Source organism: Herpailurus yagouaroundi, unplaced genomic scaffold (assembly GCF_014898765.1).
Source record: "Herpailurus yagouaroundi ecotype Mexico unplaced genomic scaffold, PumYag 218, whole genome shotgun sequence".
In the NCBI taxonomy this organism is placed as follows: Eukaryota; Metazoa; Chordata; class Mammalia; order Carnivora; family Felidae; genus Herpailurus; species Herpailurus yagouaroundi.
In genome coordinates, this window is record NW_024412449.1 from 1,396,306 (window position 1) to 1,407,238 (window position 10,933).

General features: G+C 34.8%; 1 protein-coding gene across 6 annotated transcripts in view; it reads left to right on the forward strand.

Annotated features, from left to right (window-relative positions):
- The window catches only part of BTBD10 (BTB domain containing 10), an 84,615-nt gene that overhangs the window by 30,286 nt on the left and 43,396 nt on the right, over positions 1-10,933 (forward strand). Inside the window, exon 1 of one of the 6 annotated variants that reach the window (XM_040456823.1) lies at positions 968-1,428. The exons of the other annotated variants lie outside the window; for them this stretch is intronic. Within the exon in view, the coding sequence (XP_040312757.1) occupies positions 1,304-1,428 (125 nt within the window). The 5' untranslated portion in view covers positions 968-1,303. Of the gene's footprint in view, positions 1-967; positions 1,429-10,933 lie in introns of those variants that run through there. 6 annotated transcript variants of the gene reach the window in all.

Here is a 10,933-nt window from a genome sequence, read left to right on the forward strand (position 1 = left end):
AATTCTAAAAGTAATAACAATAGTGACTATATAGGTATGCTTACCAGTGAGGTTTGAGGGTTTAGTGGGCATTGCCTTGTGGTTTCATTTCCATCTAATAAACTTTAAGGTACTTTCTTCTCTGAATTTTCTTTTGAATGTAGATTTGGTATGTATAGCATTGTGATATAAAAGACAAGACAAGGAAGCTAATCTCAACATGGATGTACTTTAGGGTGTCTCTTCCCTCTGGCTTAAGCAAGTGCATACAAATAAATGGGTTAATAAATTACTGAACTTTGTTTCTTTTTGAGTAGTTGTGTAGTTAATATTTGTGTAGAGGCCCTTGTAGCTTGCTGAAAGATCCATTTCAGCTGAAGTGTATTTGGCCTGAATTGCAGCAGCTTTCTTTATAAATTACAATAGTTTTTGTATTTAAAAAGGAAAAAGAACACCTTTTCTGTACAACTAGCATTAAAATGGCTAGATTGACAATATGCTTATTAAAAGCTCTTGAATATTTGAATTGGGTTAAATACAACTATTTAAAACTCAGAGCTGCAGTCTGCTCAGGTTACTAAAGATAAACGTATCATACATTCAATATCAGACTTTGCTGCAAGGTTTCATTCCCACATACAAGTACGCATGCTCATTTCTTCTGAGACTGCGTGAAGATTGAGCTTTACAGTTTCCTTTTTAAGCCACTTTGTAGTCTCAGTTTAGAAATAGAAAAGTTTGGTTACTTTAAAGAATAGTTCTTGAGTGGATTCTTAAAGTACACAGAATATTTTTCCTTTGTTTTTTAAAGAAAAGCTTTACTGTCCAGAATGAGTACACAATAAGATATTGAAAGGAAAAGAAGAAAGTTAGCTGCATCCTAGTTTTCTAAAACCTGGCAAGCTGGCAGAGCTAGAATTAGCATTACAGATGGCATTTGGCAACATAGCTACATATCACTAAGCCCTCATCTCCTGAGTTTTCTTCAGCCTGTCTATCAATTACAATATCCAATCACTGCACAGAGATGGAGAAATGGGATGATCACAGCTCACACGATGCTGTTTGGTTAGAAACGTCAGTGCTGCACAACCCACGGCTGAGTCAGTGTCTGTGAGAAAATGAACTGAATTAATATGTAGAGGGGGTTGTGTCTCTGAACATTTGCAGCCTAAATAACCGCAATAGCATTATTACATAGTAGAGGGAGGAAAGCTAGAGGAAGTCTGTGGACAGGTGAGGTAGGGGGAGACTGCATATTTTCTGATGTTCAGAAGAATCTTGAAGATGATGGAAATATCAGATGTGCTAAAGTTTCCTAGTAATGCCCAAGGATGCTGACCTGGCTTTCAGTGCTGCATTGTTTGAAAAAGCAGAGTCCCTTTATACTCTGATTTCAGAATTTTTTTCTTGTTTTTGTGTGTCTACCTTGGCATATACTAAAGTAAGGTGTGTATTCATTTATTACATGATTATCACTGGGTTATAATTCTATACATCTATGACTATGAGAGAGATTGAGAAAGATGTTTGGCCTTTATTTCATTATGATCATTTACTTTTCTGGATGAAAAGATCATATGTCTTGTCAGCTTAATGGCAAGTTATTTAAAATAAATTGAGTGTGTTTTTACTGTTTTCATGGGTTTGATGCTTTGTTTTTTATTTCGTTTAAAGTGTTAGTAGAATCTTCATGTAACTTGAGAATGCATTATGTTTGGTATTGTTTTTTATGAATATCATAAAATTTAAGGAAAGGCTAATTTAAAATAATATTTTTAATATGTTTGAAAATTAAATTCAAGATATACAAATAAAATCATTGAAATAATTTCCTAAAGAAGGGGGTAAATGCATTTTTACTTTTGGGTGAATTAATCATTAGTTGAACCACTTACATGTAGTAGTATTTTACAAAACTGAATACATTTGAATGATGACTTTTAATTGGTTAAAATGACTTTTTTCCTAGTCTTTTAGAACGTAGACTCTGAATAAGATGCTGCCATTGAAATAGAGAGTAAATCAGATAAGTTTTTGGATTATTGCAAATTTATTTTCAACCACACAGAATTTATAAGTAAAGATAATTGTTCTTGTTATGAGATTTTCAATCTTAACAGGTGACATTGCTTACTTTATTTATATTTGGAAATTTTAGCTCGGTATTAAACAATTTGACTAATTTTTTTTCTTTTGTCTTCATTATCCCTAGCCTACTGACCCTTCATTTTGTGGGGGTTGGGGTGGGGGGGAGAATATACATTTTAACATTTTTTTTTGTTTTTAATGATTTTAAATGGTTCATAACAGACTTTCCTTGAAATGACGGGAAATCCTTGTGATTTCCCCCCATTTAATTTTTAAAAGTTTGAATGGTCATCTTAATGGTTGTAATGACTTATTTATATATTTAGGCTAACTGGTATCTTGTGTTGGCTTTTTTTGTGGTTTGGTGACCAGAAATGTTTTTCTAAGCTTGTTTTAGAAATAGAGTTATAAAAGCAGAAATCTCAAGCTAGACCTTTTTGTCTAATACTTTATAGAATATTTTCTTTGGTTTTGTTGGTTCTTTTAAAATAATAATGCCTGTGTTATTGTAAAAGTGATACATATTCATTACATGAATTTATAAATATAGAAAGCACATAGAAGAAAACAAAAATGTTATGCTGTGATCAAAAGAAATATACTTTATTTTTGCATCTAACCTTTTTTTGTGTACATAAAAATATAAAATCACATATATCTTTAAAAGTGGTTTTGAATTATTACTACTGTATATACTGTTATATAACCCTTTTTTTAAACAATCATGAACATCCCCTTTGTCACGAAATAGTCTTTTATAGCATAATTCTTAAGAACTGCATAGTGTTTTGTGTGTATATATTTTTTAACTTGCCAATTTGAGTTTTCCCAACTTTTGATTAGAGAAAAGATCATCATGATTCTATAGGATAAATTTCTCTTAAAAAGGAATAATGTCTTAGGGAGTTAAGTAAAAATGTAATTTTGATATTTTTTTGGACGGAAAAAGATCCTTAGTGTGATTACACAATAAACTCTTTAAAGATATGCACTACTTTTAAAACAGAGCAAATAGCTAAGATTGCCATAATAAAGTTTATAAAAAATAAATCTTTATGAAAATTAGGAAAGCAGGAGCTCAAATGAGCTGAGATGTTTAAAAAATGCTAAGACCAACCAAAGGGTTTCTTATAATACATTTAAAAAGGTAATCAAGGAAAGTGTAATAATAATGCCTAGCGATGAAGGAAGAGAAAAAATCCCTTAGCTCTTAGGAAGCTTCTCTTTTAAAGAGGAAGAACAAACCACCACTACCACCAATAATACATAATAAAGCAAACATTGCTATGAAGGACATAAAAGACAACATGGGGATAGAGATAAAGAATGCATCTAGTTAAATGGATTACCTTCTCAGCTAGTTGAAACATCTTAACCTTTACAAAAGGAAATGCCTATAAAATTTTAAGCTTATTGGTATTTGTGGGTTCTAAAGGTTTTAGAATACAAGAAGTACTAAAAGATAGGGGAATCTAGGTCTGATTTTGAGAAGTAGAAGATTTTAGAACAAAAAATGAAAGGGTAGTTTGATGACTAACTTGAAGAAAAATAGGTTAAAAATGATCCAGAATGGGACCATCTAAAAATAGATGGTCAGAGCAACTTTGATTTTTTTTCTGATGCAGTTGTTTGACTAGTAGCAATATAATGTATTTGGACTTAAGCTTCGTTTTTGGTAAAGTCTTTTTTTATATCCTTGGGTGTATGGTGAAGGAAAAATGAGTTAGCTACAAGTTGATTATGTTAACATGATTTCAATTTTGAATGACCCTACCCAAGATTACTGATCTTGGAAGGTGGCTTTGTTCTTTGCTTTGTCTCGTTGCACATCTGGAAAAGGCAAATTAACAAATTTATAGGTGACCATGAACAAAGAAGGACAGTGCATGATCAATTAAATGATCCAGTATGATCTCTGAGTTGGTATTGTTGGACTAAATTAAAATGAATTTTCTTTTTGGAAATCTACGTAAGACCTGAAAAACACTAACATACATTAAGTTAGCATGGCTTTAAAACACTGCACATGGAAAAGACCTGGGGGTGGTTTTTGGCAGTAAACTTGATACAAAAGTACAATATAACTGCCATCATCCCATTTTCTCCCCCACCCTCCCCACTAAAAAACCATCATAATTAATGGAAAAGAAGGCTAGAGCCACTCTGCTGTACACCAAACTATTGTCTTCAGTTCTATGTATATTCAGAGGAAGGATGTGAAGAAGTTAGAAACCTTGTAAGTTTAAGGAACTGATTAGAGGTCTTGGGGGCAACCCTGATTGATATTAAGGAATCTCGTTATAAGAGGCATCTTCAGATATGTGAAGATTTGCCCTTTGGAAATGACATTTGACTTGGTTTGAGTCAGACTTGTTTGAGATTGAAGGCATGAGCTCTAAAATTGAACTGCTTCGTTCCCATCTCAGACCTGCCACTTAATTTGCTATTTGCACCTAATTTTAGGTGAATTCCTTAGCTTCTAAAGCTACCATTTTCTTGGGGAGCCTGGGTGCCTCAGTTGGTTGGGCATCTGACTGCGGCTCAGGTCATGATCTCACTGTTTGTGGGTTCGAGCCCCGGTGTTGGGCTCTGTGCTGACAGCTTGGAGCCTGGAGCCTGCTTGGGATTCTGTGTCTTCCTCTCTCTCTGCCTCTCCCCCAGTCATGCTCGGTCTCTCTCTGTCTCTCAAAAATAAAGCTTCCATTTTCTCAACTGGGGATGGTTTTGAGGATTAAATGAAAATATATGTAAGGTGCTCAGAATTGTGCCTGGCATGTATTAACTGCTTAGATCTTAGTGTTGTTGTTATTGTTATTTGGTCCTAGTAGATAGGGCTAGGACAGTGGTTGTCAACTAGAGGCATGATTTTGCCCCTCATTTGGCTGTGGCAATGTCTGAAAGACATTTTTGGTTGTTAACAACTGGGAAGAGGGAGTGCTACTCATACCTAGTGGGTGGAGGCCAGGGGTGCTACTAAACATCCTACAAGGCACAGGACAGTTCCCCCACAACAAAGAATTAACTGGCCCAAAGCCCTGAACTAGGGTTGGATGACAAGGTTTAATTAAGCTTTAATGTTAAGAAAAACCGTCTAAGTCAGAGCTTTCCAAAGGTGGAACAAAACTGTTTAAAAAAAAAAACAAGTTACCCTTCCCTGTCATTAACAGCAATAGGTCAGCCAATTCATGAGAACTTGGTAGATGAGATTCAGAAACGAGATAGGTGTTTAGATTACATTTCTAAAAGGGTTTTCCTGAACTTAGATTCTGTGTTTCTATAGTTATTTCTCATGATAATACTTAGGCATATTGAATGCCCGGTGTCAAAAGGCCTCTGATGTAAATTCTCTCATTCTTTAATTTTATCAATCTAGTTTAGTTTAGCAGGGTAGTTTAGATTTTTAATTTAATTTAATTTTTATTTATTTTTTTAAGGTGGTTTTATTGAAGCATGGAGACAGGACCCATGGGCAGAAAGAGCTGCCTAGATTGTTAATTTTAATTCTTTTACTGCTTAAAATTTTAGCATGAGGCATAGAGAAGGGAATTTAATGGAATAAGTCTGTTTTCAAAAGGACATTTGGAAATATGATTGTGGAGTTGCTATAATTTCTCTCTAGAAAGGTGTTTTGTGAAACTAATTAGTTAAAATATTCACAATTTGATATATATTTCTAAAATGAAATCTTGTATTTGTATTTCATACCTTTTTTCCCACTGTTTTATTTCCCCCCTTTAGTAATAAGTAGGATGGGTGCTCCAAAAGGTTTTTAAAAATAGTAATTTTTGAAGCACCTTTAACAGTATGTGATTATGTATGCATTATAATATTACTCGCAGTCATGAATAGCAACTGGCATAAAGTACTCAGTATATATTTGTTGAATGAATGACTAATTAATAGATACAAAATATATCTGACCATTAATTTAGATCTGTGCAGTTTTTAATAGTGGTTAGCTATATTTTAAAGCTACTTTATAATTTTCTATGGTAGGGAGCTGCTTGAGAATGTCAAATATTTGGAGATTCCAATTCTTAAATTTTTATCTCTGACCCGGACCTTTCCCCGGAACTTTAGACTTATGTGTCTAACTCCTTATTTGATGTCTGCATTGGATGTTGAATAAACATCTCATTCTTTAACATGTCTATGATATATGTATCCTTTTCAAACCTAAGCTTCCCACTGTCATTCTCATGCAGGAAATGGAACTTCCATTCTTTCAGCTGCTCAGACCAAAATCATAAAGTCCTCCTTGACTCCTCTGTCTCATATCCTACATTTGATTTCTGAAATTTCAAAGTCTTTTTTTAAATGTTATTTTTGAGAGAGAGAGAGAGAGAGAGAGCATGAGCAGGGGAGGGGCAAAGATGGGGGCGGGGGAAACCGAGGATCCAAAGTGTCAGTGCATAGCCCAGTTCAGGGCTCGATCCCACGAACTGTGAGATCATGACCCTAGCCGAAGTTGGACACTTAACCGACTGAGCCACCTAGGCACCACTGAAATTTCAGAGTCTTATTCTTCAAAATATCTAGGCTAGTCCACTCTGCCATGTTTGCTGCTACAACTCTGGTCCCAGTTGCTTTTAGCTCTCACCTGGATTATTTGCAATAGCCTCTGAATTGGTCACTTGATTCTACCTTTGCATCCTTTCTTGCATTGTCCACTTGATCTAACATAAATTAGATTATGTAATTTACAGTTAACTGGTGTCAACAGCAAAAGCCCTTTATTCATTCATTCATTCATTCATTCATTCAAATTCAAGTTCGTTAACATACAGTGTAGTATTGGTTTGAGTAGAACCCAGTGATTCATCACTTATATATAACACCCAGTGCTCATGCCAACAATTGCCCTCCTTAATGCCTATCGACCATTTAACGCACCCCCCGACTCACCTCCCCTTTAGTAACCCCCAAGTTTGTTCTCCATATTTAAGAGTCTCTTATGGTTTGCCTCCCTCTCTGTTTTCATCTTATTTTTCCTTCCCTTTCTCTATGTTCATCTGTTGTGTTTCTTAAATTTCACATATGAGTGAAATCATATATTTGATTTCCTCTGACTTATTTCACTTAGCATAATACACTTTAGTTCCATCCACATTGTGACAAATGGCAAGATTTCATTCTTTTTGATGGCTGAGTAACAGTCCCTTGAATGTATGTATGTATGTATGTATGTATACACCGTGGATACATACCACATCTTCTTTATCCATCAGTGAACACTTGGGTTGATTCCCTATCTTGGCTATTGTAAATAATCAGTAAACTTGGGGTGCATATATCTTTGTGAATTACTGTTTTCATTTTCTTTGGATAAATACACAGCAGTGGAATTGTTGGATTCCACCTTGTTGGATCGATCATAGAATAATTGTGTTTTTAATTTTTGGAGGAATCTTCATACCTTCATTTTTTTGTGGAACCCTTTCCACTATGGCTGCACCAATTTACATTCCCACCAACAGTGTACAAGGGTACTTTTTTCTGTTGAACTTTCTTGCTGCTTGTTGTTCCCTGGAGCTGCCTTACTAGACTTGTTGACAATCTAACAATGGGATTTTTTAGGAAGAGAAAGATGTTAGGATTTAGGACTCATATTAAAACTACTCTTGGGCTGTATTTCTTGCTAAAGTTGTCTTTAGTGGGGAAATCTGGGATTTAAGTAACATTTAAAATATTTCTATGGGAAAAATGGATTAAACAACAGACTTACAGATGACCTTTGAGACCATAGCTCAGTCCTCAGTTGAGAGCTTCCCTTTTCAGTAATTAGCCTTTGTTCCTTGGGAAACTGACAATATACTGAGCAGAAAAAAAGCTTATAGAAAGGCTAATTGACAAAAGGGGGTGGGGCAGAAGATGAGAGAAATTTGCATTAAATTTGTTGAAAATAGACTTAGAAATTTGATAGCATTTCTTATATCATCACAGTTACTGACACTTAATGTAGAAATGGGAAACATTTTCTGTAAAGGGTTAAATAGTAAATATTTTTGACTCTGTGGACTACACAGTATCCATTACAACCACTCAGTTTTGCCATTATAGAGTGAAAACAGTCATAACAATGTATAAGCGAATGGGCATAGTTGTGTTTTAATAAAACTTTATTTACAAAATCAAGTAATGGGTTGCAAGTGGTCCATGAGTCATGGTTTTGAATCTCTTAACACCTTAAAAACTATAAACAGCTTACACAGATTAAGTGCTTAAAAACATATTAATATGAAATCATTTAAAAGGCTTAGTTAAAAAAACTAAAACATAAAATATGATACTTGTTATAGTAATAAAAACTTAGTTTTTCCCCAAAATAAAAATAGGCTTTAAAATACTGCTGTTTTTTTTTTTTTTTAATTTTTTTTTTTCAACGATTTTTATTTATTTTTGGGACAGAGAGAGACAGAGCATGAACGGGGGAGGGGCAGAGAGAGAGGGAGACACAGAATCGGAAACAGGCTCCAGGCTCCGAGCCATCAGCCCAGAGCCTGACGCGGGGCTCGAACTCCCGGACTGCGAGATCGTGACCTGGCTGAAGTCGGATGCTTAACCGACTGCGCCACCCAGGCGCCCCTAAAATACTGCTGTTTTAAGGACAGGCTAATGGATAGGAACATCTAATGCAAAATTTACAAGGATGCTAACCTCACTTTTAAGAAATGGTATATGTTAAAAGCTTGATTAAATGTTTAAAACACCTTATAAGCTGTAAAGCTTTGTATCCCTGTACACACACACACACAGCAAAGAATAAGCAACCAGTGAAGGGAAACGCTTAGATATTATATGTACCCTGAAACTTCAGCTAAGTTCAACAAACATTAATAAGATGCACCAGGTTATGATGTTAGTTGCTGGAAGTGTTTAAATATAGGCAATATAATTGCTCAAACTAGGAAAGTGCTTTCACATAAGGTTGTAATATGTGTGTACTACATAAGGGTGCCACACAGAAATGAATATCATTCACTTTATAGATATTTTACTTTTTGTGTATTTATTACAACTAGTTTCTCTTGGATACCAGCAGCAGTGCTTATTAATATCAGTTACTTCCAGTGCTTAGTAATATCAGTTACTTCTGGAGATTTTTCATGTATCATTTCCCTCCATTTTCTCTGTTCTCTCTGAACATATATTATTTGAATGTTGACCTCATTGATTAATTCTCTAATTTTCTCATCCTTTCTCTCTTTATTTTCTATTATTTGTCTTTTATTCCCAATATTATCTTTCAGTTCTTCGAGTAATCCTTTAAAGCTTCTGCTGTTGTGTTTTGAATTTCTAAGACTGCTCATTCTCTATTTTTTTAAAAACAATATCCCTGTCCTTGTTTTATGGTTATAATATTTTTTTTCAAATCAGAGTTTATTAATTATTGTTTTGCTCTTTTTCTCTCTACATTGTCTGTTTTCTTTTTGTTATGTTTATTAAACTTTTTTTTTTTCCAACATTTATTTATTTTTGGGACAGAGAGAGACAGAGCATGAACGGGGGAGGGGCAGAGAGAGAGGGAGACACAGAATCGGAAACAGGCTCCAGGCTCTGAGCCATCAGCCCAGAGCCTGACGCGGGGCTCGAACTCCCGGACCGCGAGATCGTGACCTGGCTGAAGTCGGACGCTTAACCGACTGCGCCACCCAGGCGCCCCTAAACTTTTTATTATGAAACAGTTTTAGATTTATAAGAAATTACAAAAATTGTGTAGAGTTCCTGGGTACTCTTCACCCAGCTTTCTTTAATGATAACATCTTACATAAGTGTAGTGTATTAGCAAACCAGGAAATGAACATTGGTACAATACTATTAACTGTAGGCAGCAGTTTTTAGATAAACTTTTTTTTCCTAGTATATATCCTGTGATATTTTATCAAATACATAGATTCATGTAACTATATCCACAATTAGGAAACAGAACTGTTGCATCACCACAAGCAAACTCCTCCCTCTTGCTATCTCGTTAGCATCTAGCAACCCCTGATGTGTTCTCCATCATCATAATTTTGAGAATATTATATAAATGGAATCAGAGAGTATGTAAACTTTTGGGTGTGGGGTTTTTCATTGAGTATAATGCCTTTGGGTCCATTCACATTGTACATATCAGTAGTTCTTTTTTTATTTCTGAGTACTACTCCATTGTATGGATATACCACAGTTTATTTATCCCTTCAGAGATTGAAATACTGTTGGATTTTTCAAACTCTATACACACTACTTTACTATTTCCTCCCCCTGTAAGAGTTTTTTAGTTTTACTGAACAAAATAAAAAAGACCCTTAAATTGCTCTTCAGTCCTTAGGAACTTCCCTGCCATTGGAATCTGTTGCCGAAATTGGAATTTTGAAACAAATTAGGTGGCAAGGTCATAAGCAGAGATTCATACAAAATGAACATTCTGAAGCTTGATATAAATAGATATTTGCTTCTGAGAGTGACCATCTTAGTAAGATTTAATTTTGGCAGGAGGAGACTTACTGCCTGTTGACTTATCTTTTGTCTTTCTCTTTCTGACTTACTTCACTTAGCACCATACCCTCTAGGTTCATTCATGTTGTTTCAAATGGCAAGATCTCATTCTTTTTATAGCCGAGTAGTATTCCATTATAGTATATACACTGCATTTTCTTTACCCATTCATCTATTGATGGATACTTGGGTCGCATCCATGTCTTGGCTGTTGTAAGTAATACTGTGATAAACAAGGATGCGTGTGTCTTTTCTTCTTCCCTCCCTCCCTCCCTCCCTCCCTCCCTCCCTTCCCCTCCCTCCCTCTTTATTTCTTTCTGATTTTATTATTTTATTTTATTTTATTTTATTTTATTTTATTTTATTTTATTTTATTTTATTT